Source organism: Acanthopagrus latus, chromosome 23 (assembly GCF_904848185.1).
Source record: "Acanthopagrus latus isolate v.2019 chromosome 23, fAcaLat1.1, whole genome shotgun sequence".
NCBI classification, from domain to species: domain Eukaryota; kingdom Metazoa; phylum Chordata; class Actinopteri; order Spariformes; family Sparidae; genus Acanthopagrus; species Acanthopagrus latus.
Window position 1 is genome coordinate 6,527,662 of NC_051061.1, and position 16,557 is coordinate 6,544,218.

The 16,557-nt window shown below is 43.9% G+C and overlaps 1 protein-coding gene across 3 annotated transcripts; it reads right to left on the bottom strand.

Moving 5' to 3' along the window:
- Nucleotides 1-434: 434 nt before the first annotated feature.
- LOC119013424 (trinucleotide repeat-containing gene 6B protein-like) lies at nt 435-15,764 on the bottom strand. 3 transcript variants are annotated; one of them, XM_037087943.1, is made up of 21 exons: nt 15,462-15,763; nt 13,977-14,064; nt 13,532-13,553; nt 12,668-13,114; nt 9,470-12,277; nt 9,084-9,236; nt 8,724-8,914; nt 8,451-8,513; nt 8,082-8,240; nt 7,788-7,925; nt 6,947-7,147; nt 6,598-6,714; nt 6,102-6,312; nt 5,437-5,589; nt 5,062-5,229; nt 4,695-4,841; nt 4,375-4,467; nt 3,872-4,087; nt 3,529-3,599; nt 2,583-2,722; nt 435-2,490 (listed from the first exon to the last, which is right to left on the bottom strand). In XM_037087943.1, the coding sequence occupies exons 2-21, from the start codon at nt 14,031-14,033 to the stop codon at nt 1,917-1,919; spliced, it is 6,129 nt and encodes a 2,042-aa protein (XP_036943838.1). In that variant the 5' UTR covers nt 14,034-14,064; nt 15,462-15,763; the 3' UTR covers nt 435-1,916. The 3 variants fall into 3 exon arrangements, with proteins under 3 accessions (XP_036943838.1, XP_036943835.1, XP_036943836.1); XM_037087940.1 differs by having other exon boundaries at nt 1,917-2,490; nt 15,518-15,764; XM_037087941.1 differs by lacking the exon at nt 15,462-15,763 and adding an exon at nt 14,801-15,410 and having other exon boundaries at nt 1,917-2,490.
- Between the last annotated feature and the right edge of the window lie 793 nt (nt 15,765-16,557).

Sequence of the window (16,557 nt, forward strand, 5' to 3'; positions counted from 1 at the left end):
ATAAAATGTTTGTTGATAGTGTATCCAATTAGCAAAACAAAAAGCCGTAACTGTGCCAGAGAAGGTGTATCATTTAATACAGCAAGCGGTGGCTTACCGTAGGATGACGTGGGTGTTAAATAGGATTGGTTTGTGGACAGTAATAAGAGGGTAACAGATGGACATGCTGGCTTGTTTTTCTGTAGTCGTGTCGGTATATATGAACAGCTCGTAGGCCTTTCCCATGATGTAATTTCTTCGTCAAACTCATCACTGTAACATGTAAAAAGCATTGTTTTTCTAATATACATTATAGCATAAGTGGTGGTTTTAAACTAGAGTTGGTTCAGCATAGAAGGTACTCAACAAAATTAAACCACAAGTACTTTTCAACATCCAGAAAACCAAAGTTACACATTTAGAAAATAAAATACAAAAATGACCAGAAGGACACATTTAGAAGCCAATACTTTCATCTTTATTAATCTTGTTCTCATTTGTTTAAATAAATTTTTCCTTTGTAAAATCTCATAACGAAAACACTGAACAGGAGTGTTAAAGCCTGTCTTAATTTAAAACGAATACACAACAACAGAACATTAAAAACGTACGGTAACTCTTTACTCTGCATCTGTAAACAACCCATCCCACCCCTCCCTCCCACTCCACACAGTTTGATAAGATTTGGCATGTCCATTTTCTCAACGCATATGCCTTCAGCTCTTTGTGTCATTAAAATGTTCTTTTTTATTATTGCAGGTCGGACAATAAAAAAAGACAAGTCTGCTAAAAAAAAAAAAAAAAAACCCAAACAACTTCAAATGAGAGAAAAAAAAGCATTAGTGCCAATATTTCTTAACACACAGTCAGCAGTATACCGAATGCACTCAAAACATTTTTGTATAGACCTTCTGTATAGTAAGCAGCCTTGCCCAAATTATGACAGGCAGTAACATGCACACAAACACACACTCACACACACATTATCCTATCATTCATACTCACACATACGCACAACAACTGTGGTGGTTTAATCCACTTACTTGGTCTCAGTCTCACTCATACTCATGTCCATATAGTGTGTATGATACTGCACACAGTACTGACACATGGAGAAATGCAACATAGCCTCAAACTGCCAGCAATTTAACATTTATCACTGCAACAGTAACAAACATGTTCAAGAGAGAATAACAGAGAAAGAGTGCGTGAGATACAACAGTAGGAGGTCAGCATTTTGAAAACAGAACAATGACATTTTTCAATATTTTCACTGTTCAAAAATTAAAACCATACATACAAACAAACAGAAACTAACTTAACATACACAGTAAGATACAGTTCTGTTTTCAATCAGAGCTGTTTGCATGTGTTTGGATTCGGTCTCCGTTTTCAATGGGGACGTGAATACAAACTGCACTTTAACCTCACATCATGTAGTAGTTTTAAGTTCTCTTATACGATGAAGGTAATGCTGTTTACAGTGCCCATCTGTCTGAAGGCTTGTCTGTATTTGGTGTGTGCATGTGTATGTAAATCTGTCAAAAAGTCCCCCATTTACTAAGCACAATGCAATCCAGTCAAGTCTTTCAGACCAACTGACTTTTCATTCTGTTTCAGGTTTCAAGTCTAAGCAGTTGAAATCTTCATCTGTGGAAAAAGGCTGTATACACATCTAACAGTCCCTGCATTTGTTTATATAATAGCTTAAGTCTGGCCACGAGAATGTGTGTAAGCATGTCTCACATTTCTGCTTTGTGTGTGCACGTTAATATGCATACCATGTATATGTATGCATGTGTGTATATGTGTATTACATTAATATGCATACCATGTAAATGTGTTTGTGTCTGTGTGTGCTATAGTAAATACATATGTATCCCAGTGTATGATGTATCAGTGTGTCCAAACCTACACATACAAATGGAGGGGGCTCCTCAGATAGAATCAGCCCCTCCCCCCAGCAGGTCGCCAGGCAACAATGCCGCAGGACTGTCCATTTGGTGCCTTTCCTCCATTTGCGGTGCCCCCCACAGGCTGCTGCTGGGGTATCCCGCACTCATGCCACCCCAGAGCCCAGACCTCCCTGAATCCCCTCCGCTGACACCTCCTCCCTCCCCTGCCCCATTGGTGCTCCATTGGGAAAATATCCCCAGCCCAGGTCCTTGGGCTGAGGAAGTTTCTGAAGAACTTCCTGTACCATCGAGACTCTGCCAGGCAGAGCCAGAGGACCTTACACTACCTAGAGCTGCTGCACCACTTTCCACTCCTCCACCACCATTTCCGTTTCCGCCTGAAGTTGTGCCTGCTGGTGCCCGCTCATTCCCAGGGGAGCTACCTCCACTGCTGACCACAGCTGTGCCTGTTCCAGATGAACCCTGCGTCCCGCTAGCTGTGGCCCCTCCCGAGCTGGCCCCCTCTACTCCTCCGGCCTGGGAATGTGCAAAATAACGGGCGACTTCTTCTTCACTCACAAACTCCGCCAGGATTGTGGTGTTGCCCAGAACACACCTGAGAGAGAGTAAGAAGACAAGTGACCATCAGGAACACGCTCTATGTGAAATATACTGTATGTGCATTAGTGAGTTTACTGGTAAACTTACATGTGTAGTGCACCCTGAGCCTTGGCTGCTTCCTGCCGGCTGCTGTAGCGAATCAGAGCGCTGCCCTGGGTCAGGCCGAGATGGAAGGTCAGCAGGGGGCCATGCTGCATGCAGATAGTCCTCAGTGTGGAGCCATCAATCTACAGGGTTAGGAAAAAAATATGACTAGAAAAGATTGTGTGTGTGTGTGTGTGTGTGTGTGTGTGTGTGTGTGTGTGTGTGTGAGAGAGAGATTTGATGATGTGACAGCAACTGTCCACAATCTTGAGTCATCAATTGAGAAGCCAGAGAAAGGTCATGTAATCTAGAAGGTTACATAACAATGGTTATGCATATGAAGAACCCTGTATTACTAAATATGTAGTGAGATTGCAGCCAGTGGCTTTATTGTTCTGTGATTCTGTAACACTTAGTTGTGTACACTGCGTAAGCCTATTTAAAAGTATTATTGTAAAAAATATAACAAAAACAAAAAACTTTGTTTAGACTTATAATCAAACAGGTTAGAATCTGTCATTCCCAGAGCAGTGTCTTGTGAGTGTCATTTGTGCAATCCCTAATTGATTAAATGGCTCATCCAACTTCACAATCCAATTACAGCTAGGTCATGCATCATTCCATCTAATTTGCATAAGACAGACGGAAGGGGAATACAGATGAATGAGCATAGCGAGTTAATGCTTTTGAATTTAAACCCTGTCTCAGAACTGTTTTACTGTATAGCCAGGATCATTTCTACTTTAGAGAAGGGTTTAACAACATTTTAATTCCATAGGCCTTGCTCCTCACCCTTCCACACTATTTCAGAATTACCAGGAGTGACAGAGTTCATACTCAAAACCTTTGCAACAATATCCCTAAGAAAAATATTCATTACGTTTATAATTTACATATCGGTTTTCATCTCTCTCAGCCTGCCCCACCCTTCTTTTTTCTCACTCTTTACCTGAGGGGTCAGGTTGCTCAGCAGCAACCAACAGCTGCCTCTGGAGGCAACACCATCGCTCCAAGCTGAGCCTATAAAGACAAAAGACATGGAGAGAAGAGACAAACAGAAAAAAGACCAGGGGAAAAAAATGAGCGAGGAGGTCACAGTTGATGACAAATTATGCTGAAGATGACCTTATTTGGATAAGGACTTTTATGCTACATTTCATGATTTGTACTAGGACCAGTACTAGGAGTCATCACAACACTGTGAAAAAAGTCTTCCTCTACATGGTATTCAGTTATGAAATCTGACATGGTTATGAAATAATTCAAACCTTTCCTTTTAAATAGTACAGTACCTGGCCCAAATCTAGATTCTTGATTTATCCCACTCCCTCCCCAGCTCCGGGCCAACCGGGGGCCTCCACTACCCCAGGGGGAGGGTGAGGCCTGCTTCTGATTGGTCAAGCCAGGAGGGGGGCGTGGCAGCTGTGAGCTGTTGCGATTGGTCTTCCACAACTTGTTTTGTCCGATGGGCTCTGGGGGCCAGCTGGGCTTGTACTCCGGGTACTTTCCTGAAGAGGAAATGGGGTGGTGGGGGGGAGAGGGGGAAAATTAGTTTTTGACAAACAGACCACAGAAATAAGAGTGGAGAGGACTCATTATAGCTAGCTCCTTTGGCATTTTTGTATATAAAGCCTAACCTGTACACCAGTAAAACACGGCACAAACACAATATAGTTACAGAAACAAAACAACTGAAAAGCAAATGACAACTGAGCTAGTAAGGAGAACTAGCAAATTACATTCAAAAGTCAAAATGCAGATGAAATAAATAATACAAGAAAATACAAGCATATACCTGTGCTGTGTGCATTGCTGAGGGGACTGTCTGAGGCACTGTAGGGCCAGGCACCAGGTGAAGGCAGCGAGGTGTTGAGGGTGGGGTTTGGCCCTACAAAACACTAAAAGGTTATCTGAAAGCAACACATGGAGTCCCAAACAAGACAAGGCAACTATAGTACAGCTCGACAGCTGATGAGGAATAATGTTTAGCAACCCTTTGCCCCTAGAACTTTGTGCATGTAGGTTCAACGATGGTGTGTCAGTGAGTAAATTAAAGACATTTAAGGGCACCAATGCAAAAACTAACAGCAACATTCATCAGGCACATTTAAATACCTATGTTGTCTCGCAATAACTGGTGGTCAGAGTCGTTGAGGCTCGGGGGTCCCGGAGAGCCAAGAACACTACCAGGGGTTATGTAAGGGTCAGATTCTGGGTCTCCACTACTCTGGATTCCTTTCCAGGGGACGCCAGGCTGGAACTCTGTAATCAGAGAGCAGAAAACTGAAATCATATACACATTGGGTGGCTATATAAAAAAGATGGACATGCTATTTTGCTTCAGGTTAGGCATTTTTTTTAATTTTAACACTGAACAATAGCTTCTGAGACATATACAGTAAGTACTGAGTCACTTGACACATGTAAGTATTCCTAATTACAGACAGCCTTTTGGGAGCGTATAGCAGATATAGACAATAACCTGGAGGCCAGCTGGATGTGGCAGGTTTGTTTCCCATTTTACTCCCAGGGGTCCGGTGCCAGTTGTCTGCAGGGCCTTGAGGGGGAATCCCCAAACCATCACTGCCCAGTATTTCATACTGGGCGTAAGGGGATCCCCCTCTCACCTTTATAGCACTGGGTAAAGGGCCTTGGGAGCAGCACAGAAGAGAAATAAGGTCAAACAGACTGACATGAGCATATCTCACATCACCTTAATTAGCGGTTCATTCAGATGCATTGAAAAAGAGGGTTATCAAGAATGCAGTTATAACCAGATTGACAACAGCCTAGGAGGTGTGCTTTCCCAAAGTGTGAATTTTGCCTTCATTATATTATAAACCATCTGTTAACCTACCGTTCTTGTGAAGGGTTGAGTCAGGGGGCGATGGAGCAGGGGAGTGTCCCTCCATCATCCATTTGAAGCGAGATTGCTGTCCCCCTGTGTCCTTCATCCCTCCCATCATGGGGCCAAGTTCCAGTCCTGACAGGTTACCACCAGGGGCAAGCCCTGCCAAGTGAAAAAACACAAACACTCATGGATACATTACATTTTTACCAATGTTCTGTTCAGTTCAGGGTTGAGATTGCTCTAAGGTTAAGGGCAATTTAAAATGGAGTAATGCAATGTTATATCAACACTGATAACTGTTAATGTGTCTGGGTTTCCACTACACTAGACTACTTTAATAGATAGAACTGGATGGTTCTTACTGGTCCACCAAGACAAACAGACAAATTAGTGATATGATACTGAGACTGTATTAGTGCAGGTGGTCAGGGCCGCACAACATTACCCTGAGGCACACTTGATCCTAAATGCCAGTCTCTGCTGATTTGCTGACTCCATGTAGCCCAAGATGGCACTTTATCATCCTATTTTAGCAACCTAACAAACATGGCTATAAGTAAACATTAAACTTTAAACCTTGAACCAGTTTTATTTATAGTCATATATTTACTGACAGCATCACATCGAACCAATAAAATCTAATCCACAAACATGTTGTCTGTTGACCTCACCAGAGTACATCCCTTGCGTTTTGGCATGAAGGTCTGATAAGGGGACCCCCATTCCAGGATGTGGAAGGGGGTCTACCATGGGCTGTTTGGACAGGCCTCCTCCCAGGTGAGAGGGGGAAAGTTTGGAGCTCCCTACTCCAGCTGCTGCTGCTCCAACTCCACCCTGCTGATGCTGTCTCTGCTGCTGCAGAATAGCCATAATCCTTGCCAGCTGAAAGGGACAAGATTAGAGAAAATAAATTACTAAAAGAACAAATGCTCAGCACAGTAAATGGCCTCTAATTGTCTTAATTGAATTGCCATCATATCTACTACATTCAGAGCTTTAAAGAAATCTCAATTTCTTAACTTGAGTTAAAAGAACAATATTGAAACAGCCTAGACCACACATCTTTAGTTTGATCAAGGTAACAATTTGGCAGCAGAGAAAATAAATGGTAATGGTTTAAGTCCTGATGACAATGCATTGTATGGTATAGAACTTGACTATGCTCACCTGCTGAGGGTCTGGCTGTTGCCTGAGAGGCTGAGGCTGAGGGAACTTCCGCTGGTTTTGCAGAAGCTGCTGCTGCTGCTGCTGCTGCTGTTGCTGTTGTAGCAAGAGCTGACAAGCCTGTGGGTAGGTGGGCAAAATGGTCAGAGATGGAGATAAATCCATATGCTAAGTTCACATATAGACACTGCAAGTACATTATTAGGGGTGGATTTATTATGATTGATCATGTTTCAATCGAACGTTTCAATACATGGTTACACAGAGGCAGATAAAACAGACAACTATGCATTATTTATCTAAATGTGATGAATAAATCCATTAATTGACATTCTAACATTTAGTCACGTACCAGATGGAACTGCTGCATGTGGGGGTAAATGTTGCTGAGCATTGCTAGCTGCTGTGGGGAAATCTGGGGAGGAAACACTCCTCCACCAACACCGCCAACCCCCCCAACACTTCCAACACCTCCCACTCCTCCCACTCCTCCAACCACTCCACCCACACTGCCACCAGGAGAGGGCATCTGCTTCAGCATAGGACCCGGCACCTGCATGGCACACACATTTCTTTATACATGGCTGGTGATGATTACTTACATATAAGAAATATGAGAAACTGAGGCACTGCATTCTTTCAGCTCAACCAATTTAGAAAATCTGTGAATGACTATAAAAATGTAAATGACAGATGCACAGGATGAAAAACTATTGACCTGGAAGAAAAACATCTAATAGCATCTAATAAAATCAAAAAGCTTCAAGATGTGGTACTGTATTACTCTGTAAGGCGGTGAACTAGAACCACTAACAATTGAACAATGTTAGTGCCTGATAATCAGAGAACTGAGGAATACTGGGAAGATTAAACCATTTAATTAACAGTTATTATACAATACACAGAATGAAAATATACAAAATGTATGTGTAAATGTTAATGGCCTCTTAAAAGCTACCCTCTAACCTAAAAGCCTTAGCCACTGCTATCATTTACTGCCAGTCCACAAGGTGACCAGGAAATCAATAATCCCACTCAAGACCTATCCCACATTCAATTTGTGAGAGTTTACTAACAGAATGAAGAAAAACCTGATTGTGTGAAGTTACCATTGGCAGGACTCAGGAGATTACATTAATCCCAAATACAACATTCATCATGATTATTTACATCAGAGACAGAAGACAACAAACCTGAGCAGACAAGAACTGATGAGGCACTTGAGCACGTAACCCTTGAGACGGGTTCATCGGATGCATGCCAGGCTGGTGCATCCCTCGAGGCGCAGGCATACTTCCGCCGCTGCCAACAAACACTCCATGGCCACCCATCTGTAGTATAATGGAAAGCATATGACAAAAGCAATGTCTTTGTGGTGACGATCTCTTATTTCATAGTACTTTTCTAACACTGTCTAGTTAATTCAACCCGTGTATAAGACAGACGTTATAAAAGTTGAAAAAATAAATAAATACTAAGACTTATACCTTTTCACCATAAGGCCCCATGTCAACTGGGCCCATGTCTTTGGAACTAGGTATGCGGTAACCTCCTGCACCTCTTCCTCCTCTCCGCATCTCTCCATTATAATCAGTCATTCCTCTCTTGTCTCCTTCTATCTTTTTGTCAACACTTGGGTCATCACCCTAAAAAACAGGGTAGCACATTGATAATCCATTAATCAGTATAACATTATCAGTTAGGGTAAAACACATTTAGCGAGAGAGTTTTCATTGAGTTTCTTCCAGAAAAACAGCAATATGACAGTAAGACATTTAAATTAAACATTTAAGAACATACAATGACTGCTGTTTCTAATAGCTTGAAATTTTCAAAAATGTTTTTGTTAACCTTACCAAAAGGCCCATGTTTGAAAACTGTCGTGAGACAGGGTTCATCCAGCTGTCCCCTCCTCCACTCTTTAGGAAAGAAATTATAACGTTACTCTCAGCCCCCCCAAAAAAAGAAAATGTGAATAAGAAAGATAAACAATTAGTAACATTCCTCAAAACTAACAAACAAAGTAAGAGCTGCATTGTCTTAATACAGTGAACTAAGAAAGGACACATAGACTCATTGTGCATCCTATCTAACTACTTAACTACCCTATCCTAACTACTTTGGTCTACCTTGATGTTCCCTCTCTTTCCACCATGTGTCTGACCCCAGCCTCCAGAGTTAAAGGAGGAGCTGCTTCCCTGGGAGCCAGTGCTGTTCCAGACCCCTCCGCCACCATCATCTTCCTCATCCCAGCTGGGGTGACGGGAGGCTGCAACAGAGCCCTCTCCTTTCCCACCCCAGCTTTCCATTGGCTTGGTGCCTGCAGTAACATCACAGCAAATGGTTATGATAATGTTGGCATGTTGAAAAAAAAGTCAAATGTTATTTGATTTAGTCTCTGTGTCATGTCTCAGATTGATAGAGCATTAACAACACCGAGCTCTGATATTGTAATGTTTTTGTAGTATGCACATTGTTACTATTCTTACCAGGTTTAATAGGGTTGGGTGAAGGGGTCCCCCAGCCAGAGGCTTTGCCAGGTTCATCTGGATCGCCCCAACCCGTTACTGCATCTGACGTCTGACCCCAAGCAGCCGTACCATTATCCACAGATTGTGCCCCACCTCCCCACATACCTGGACCTGGAAATTGATGAAAAGGAAAATATATAGATAGATATATAGTGATATAATGCAGTTAAATGTGTAATTTTGATGGCAAAAGTCAATGAAGTTAGAATTAAGCCGACATGAGCAAAGATACAACTTGCATTATTTTAAGAACAATCCAAATGTTCATTCTAGTTTGGTTATGGCCTACTGATTGCAAACTTATTTTATTTTCATTTGTTTTAACAAGTTCCCCTTCTACTTACCAACTGCAGTACTGGCAGGGTTTGTATCCCTGCTGTGCTGAATCCCCTGCTGCCTTCTAGGTGGTTGTTGCTGCATGGGTGGTGGGACCTTGCTTTGGTCAGCTGTAGCACTGTTTTTGTCCCACAAATTCACATTCTTGCTGTTGTAGCGGGTTGGGTCTCCCCAGGCTGAAGTGCCATCATCGATTTCCATTTTGCGACTGATAGACTGAGGGGATGGCTCTTCCCAGCCACTGGGCTCCAGGGAGTCACCCCCACCTCCGGAGAGTTGGGGGATCGGGCCAGAAGTCCAGCCCGAACTTTGGTTCTGGTTCTTGGATGGTGGACCTCCACCTCCAACGACGGACCGGCTGTTCCACCCTCCCTGCATGGGACCTCCTTGTGGCTGCTGGCCCTGTGATTGGTGCTGCTGTTGATTTGGGGCTTTCATTGGTGCCACTTGGCTGTTTGGTATCTGTGCTGCTGCATGGGGCTTGGTACCACCCCAATCCTGGTGGGATTTGCCTCCACCCACATCTCCTCCTCCCCATCCTCCTCGCTGAGGTCCACCTTCTTCCAAATTACCCCAGGAAGATCCCTCATCGGAGTTGCTTCCACCTCTGCTTCGGCCATCGCCACTCCCACCTACAGGCATGGAGTCTCTCTGTCCCCAGTCTCCTCCCCAACCACCAGCTTCTCCTCTTCCAGCCCCCTTCCACCCTCCTGTTCTGCCCTGTTTATCATCTGGACCATCTCCCCACCCACTACCCTGTTCTCCAAAATCTCTCCAGTTCCCTCCTCTACCTCTGCGATCCCCCCATTGTTGTTCATCAGTCCCCCATCCTTTGCCCTGCTTTTCAGGTGGGAGATCACCCCAACCTCCAGCTGCCTTGCCCTGGTTGCCCTCCATATCTTCTTCGGTTGTTACTGGCTTTCTTATAGTGTTACCAGGCATGTGAGGACCACAGGTGGACTGTGTAGCACCACCATCCCAGCCATCCCTCACTGTAGCGGGGCCCGAGTTATGGCTAGTCGTTTGACTGCCAGTAGATATATCATTAGTTACTGAACTGGTGTTTGACGGGTACCCAGGACCGCGACTAGTGGTAGTGTTCATGGTTGCTGATGAGAATGCTGTGGAAGATGAAGAGTTTCTCTCATTTCTATTTCCTACTCCTCTTTTGTTGTCCAGATCCCAGGCCACATTCTGTCGTATCTGGGTCTGCCCCCAGCCTGTGTTAGACAGGACCCTGGGGTCTAGGTCAGATCGATTGAGCATGCCGAGTAAGGCCACTTCAGCGTTGGAGGTCTTTTGGCATGCAGATGAGGATCCCTCCTGCTTTTGCCCACTATCACTACCTCCTCCAACACTTCCAGCTATAGACCCTCCTCCACTAGAGGATGAGGGGCCTCCACCTCCAGTGCCTTCACCCTGCCCACCCCACTCCCCAACTGCACTGTCACTTTCAGTCCCTTTCTGATTGTCCCAAGCTTTTGTCATATTTGCAAACTTTGGTGAGGCGGAGTCCTGCAAAACGCTGCCACCAAGACCTACGCTGCCTCCACTACTGCTGCTGTTGCTGCTCCCATCTCCTCCTCTTCCACTTCCTATTGCTAAGTTACTCGAACCTGCACCTCCCACTGTGCCACCCCACTCTGCTTCTAAACTGCCTCCTTCCCACGCTCCCTGAGATACCACTGGGGTATTTGAGCCACCATCATTTCCCCTGCCCCACCCTGCCTTGTCACCCTGGCTACCAAAGCCCCACACATTCCCTTCCTGCCCCTGAGCTACAGTCCCTCCTCCACCCCATCCATCTGCCTGTGTGGCACCTGCACTGTGGTCAGAGGATAGTGGAGGCATGGATCTCCAAGAAGAAGATGCAGTAGAGGAGGAAGTGGAAGAACCAGAAAGGTTACCATTCCCCTCGCCTTCAACAGTAGTAACCCCACAATCCCTCTCATCACCCCCTTCTTGATTTGGTCCTGCTCCTCGTGCTCCCCCACCTGAACCCGATTCCGGCCCCAGGTTTCCTAAGTGCTGCTGTTCTACCACAGCTGTCTCATTGTGCTGCTGATGGAGACCAGGTTGATTCACAGATGAAAGAGAGTGAGTGGTGATGAGGGTGGTGCTGGCCGAGAACGAGGAGGCTGAAGTAATGGATGAATGTAGTGGAAGGCTGTCGCTAGCCGAAGTTGAAGTCCCGCCCTGCACCAGGGCAGGCCAGGCGGAGGGGTTCACATTGGGGTTGAAATTGGCACCAGGGACACTACTGCTGCCACCCACAGGGCTCTCCTCAGGCCCAGGAAGAAGATGGGAGACTTTGGAATTGTAAAATGCTGCTGATCCTGGCCCTGCCTCCACCTGAGAGGAGGTGGAAGAGCCCCACACACCACCACTTGACTGAACACATTCATTAAGCGAGGAAGAGGATGAAAGAGGAGAAGAACGAGGTGAGGAAGGATTGTCCATGTTCCCTGCTCCTCCTCCTACAGCTCCTCCCTTCTGCTGGATGCTTCTCTCACTCCATGAGGCACTACTGTTGTTGTTACCAGGGCAGTCTTGCTCCTGCAACCCTCCTCCAGCTCCTTCAGAACTCAATTTGGCCCCACCTAGGATGGTAGGCCAGTCCCCCAGGTCAGTCCCATCCACAATCACCTTCCCGCAGCCCTGAGAAGAGGACGGGCTGCTAGAGCCTGCCCCCCACGTGGAATTTGCATAAGTTGAAGTAGTAGTAGTAGAAGAAGAAGACAACGACAGAGCAGCGACACATAATGAAGATGAGGAGGAGTTGGGGGGTGATGCGGAGGATGAACTCAGGTTGGAATCTATAAAAGACAAAATTGAGACAATTTATTTAGCTGACAAAATGAGCATCAACAATCCTCAACTTGCAGAATGTAACTGAGAGTCAAATTACTGAAGATTTCAGGTATTTCAGGTATGCAGTGAATGCAGATTACTGTAATCATGTAAAACTACAACTATAGTCATTTTATTATAATTTTTTATCTTATATTTATTATAATGTCACCTGCAGGACAGCGTGTTTTTGTAAAATCCTTGCCATGGCTATTTGATATACCATAAATAAAATACATATTGGCGTAGCAAAACAAAAGCTATTTCCTTGACAGATACTACCTTAAAACAAAAGATTACTACATTTTATGGCTCTCAGTGGACTCCATTTCAAACTTGATTAGATGTCAACCCACCTGTGCCTCCAGCTGTGTTTGCATTGGGGTTATCTGCTCCCTGTGAAGAAAGAGGTGCGGTGGCTGCCCAGCCACTGCCACCTCCAACCCCTCCAGCACCCCCCTCGCTTCCTCCTCCCCCCAGCAGCATGGAGGACAGCGGTGGCTGGCCCCTCTTCAGTAGCACTTTATGGTCCTGCTGGCAGCGAAATCTTGGTGGAACCTCTCTGGACATGTATCGCTGCTGCTGGGAGGTCTGGCTTCCAGAGGGGGAGGAGGAGGAGGAGGGCTGTCCGTTGGCCACAGCAGTCCGCTGCTTTGCATTGTTCCCGCCACCAGGAGGAACTTGTGCAGAAACCCCGGCTGCACCAGGACTGGGGGATGAGGGGGCAACAGGGCCAGGGCTGGGGGACACTGAGCCTGGGGTGGCGAGAGGCTGGGAACAGGAGGGCTTGGCTGATTCTGGCACTGAAATACACAAATAACCAAGTGTTTGACTTGCTAATTAGCATATGGTACCGTAATCACCTAATCACCTGATCGGTGATTACGGTGGGGAACAGACCAACTATAGATATGTACTTTATATGACCCCACTTCAAAAAACCCAAACCATCCCTTTAAGCTACTCCTGTGAATAGTTTAAGAAAAGTTTAAGTAAATGTGTAAAGTGCAAAAGTGTATACAAACATGTGCATAAACCAATGCTTAAATCCCTAGCTCATCAATATACATTAAAGTTATTATAAGAGCAGGTTACTGCTGATTAAAGCATATTTAACAATATGACATAAACACTGTACCACTGACATTATCTTATGGATCAGAAAGTGAAAAGGAAGAGTAGAATGATGATGACAAACAAATAGAAACAACAAAACATACCTTTGATTTTCTGTTCTGGCACCTAAAATAGAGGGATAAAGGGAGTCAGATACAAAGTACAAGATAATTTGATGCTGGCAACTGATGAAAAATAAAAGACAACAAGAAAATGTTGCGTTGTTTTGTTTTGAGCTCACTACTACCATCCATATACATTTAAAAGTCTAAGCTTTAGCCTCGCTACTGCAACTAAAAAAATATACCAGCAACACATGGTTTAAAGTGAAGATAAAGATATGACATTGAATAATCCACATTACAAATTGACTCTGATCTCACTACATAATAAAAACATAAAAATAACAAATTAATTTAGAAATGTATCTACTCCGACCAACAATGCTGGCAGTGTCAGTGTTAATGATATGGAATACGGTGTATCACATTGATTCTACACAAAACAGACAGTACAAATCCGCTGTCAATTTTTAGTGACACTATTTACCTTCTGAGAGGTTTCCCTTTTCTTTTTATCTTCTTTCTTCTTTTTCTTGTCTTCCATGAACTACTGTTCCCTTTCCTGATTCTCCTGTCTGTAAAGAGAAATGTACACATTCAATTATTTATGTTATACCTCAAGCCATAGTTAATAGTAATTTAACACTCACAAACATATATCCATACATACTTTAAGACATTTACTCAAAATGGACAACATGCATGTCATCAGATCAAGGCCAAATATTCTCCTACATAGTCAATGTTGTAAGGATTGTAACGTTAACCAAGAGCAGACAGCTTGACAACAGCCCTTGGTAGCCTAGCATCTCACTGCATAATTTATTGACCAGCAAACGATTGCAATTCCAACCAACAGACAACGCAGGTAGCTGCCAAACAAAAAAAGAGACCTCAAACTCAAAGAGATAAAAGGATTCCAGTTCTTCTGCATTGCAATAGAGACAATAACAGCAGCATGATACACAGAGCACGAGCTTTAATTTGACGAGTACTGTTAAGTGTCATGAAGGTTCTGGCTGCCCTCTTACCTGCCAAGAGTAAACGTATAAGACATGAAAATACAAGTCATGCCAAAGTCATGTGAGTCTGTTGTCGTGTGAAGCAAAACATAAGAAAGCGGGCCGAGAAAATACGGTTATATGTGCAAATGTCAAGGGATCTCAAACACCAGAGAGCTGTAAATACGACTGGGCCCAGTTCCTGTTAGCTTCGCTGCACATAATTAGCACCATGTCACATAGCACTGTTGTAAAGCTAACTAGACAAACCTTCACTGTACCCTACCCTTTACATAGCTTTTATGGTTACCTCTGTGTACTGCATGAGAACCCCTACGACGCAGATGTTTACAGTCACATTGGCAGCAAGCAAAGTGGATTTTAACGTGAGTAACAGGCCAGTCAGGAATAGGTGTGTTGCTACTGGGAGGGGGGACACAAGAGGAGCTTCATTCGGGCAAGAAATTCCCGAATGCTAGTCGACTTTACAGCAGCTGGTGAGCACTGTGCTGTGACCTCAAGAGTCGGGGGCTCGCGACGGTGGACTGTCCCAGAGCAAGGTGCCTCTGTTGCTCCGCGCGACCAATCTAACCTCTACGCAGTTGACTGCAGACAACAGACACGTAATGTTAGCTAAAAACAGCCCTATTATTTTCAAACACAGTGCATTTCATACACACATTTTACTGTTGTAAGTCATAACTTAACAGCGGGCACAAAAAAAACAAATGAAAAGTCAGTAAACAGATGCTAGCAAGCTGCTTTATCAGTACGAACGGTCGACAGGGCCAAATGAAACGACGAACTTCAGTGACGTTTCTTCAGCATTGCTACGCGTAACAAGCGAAGCTACTCTAAAACTGAAGCCCGATTGTTGTTGGCTGTGTAAAGGTGGAAATAACCAACTTATTTAATCAGTACACACACAATGACAGCTGCCAAAACGCAGAACGTTAATGCCGAATACTCACTTCGGGAATCACATAGGACATAAAGTGCTTCTGTGCAAAAATTCTTGCAGACCTACCGCTAGCAGGCTAGCAAGGTAGCTAGCCTAGCGAGCTAGTTCTTCGAGGCTTCCAAGGCTAAATTGAGTAAGAAATGACATCCCCGAAAGGCGAAATGTTAATCGTAGAAAAATTGAAGAAAGGCGAGTATCCTTTTTGAGCGACTGTAATTCTCAAGCTGTAAACAAAACATGCATAACCCCTTGATGACTGTCAGACGCTGTATGATCGGTTAGTTTACTATCGGCCATTTTGCTTCTGTGTAGAGGTTTAGCCAGCATATGATATCACCAAGCTGGTTGTTGATCAGAGAGGGGAGGAAGAGCGGGGCACCTACCGACACTGTCCACCAGGGGGCGGCCTATCACTAGAAACATGACGTCATGCACGCGGAGGTATAAATAAGTAAACAAATTGTTTGAATGCAAAGTCTATGAATACATTTACTGTGCGAGACTGTGAATGACCTTATGGTAAACTGGTTGCCTTCCTGAGCAACACACGGCGCCTTTTTCAATTTTTTAATTTTGGCTTTTTATTCCATGAATGAAAGAAATACTTTGCTGAATAAGTGTGTCAACTGTTAGTTATTTTGGTCTGTCAGGTATACTGTGATTTTTTTGTAACTTTAGTTACAGTTAAAAGTTTCCCATTTGTTCAGACGAGCTTCTAAAAAGTTTGTTTTATTGTCAGTTTACACACCATTTGATATATTGGGATGGCATATCCTTTTCTTCTTCCTGTGGTTGTTCCAGGTAGTTCTTAAAATTTGCCCTTGAGTAAGCCTTTTTGTTTTGTTTTGTTTTAATGAAATATGTGGTATGTATTATAGTTGGAATTGATAAGAATGTTGTCTCCACAGTTTGGTTTTCCATTACCATGTCAATATTATATTTGTGTTTCAGGTAATTAGTGTAGTTTCCCCATTTAATGTAGCTACTGCACTGATGTCTGGATATACATTGTTGTTACTTTTCAGTAAAAAAAATAAATGAATAAATATAGAACAGGTCTGTTGTGTCTTTGACCACACAAGTGAAGTAAAAACAATTATTTTGCA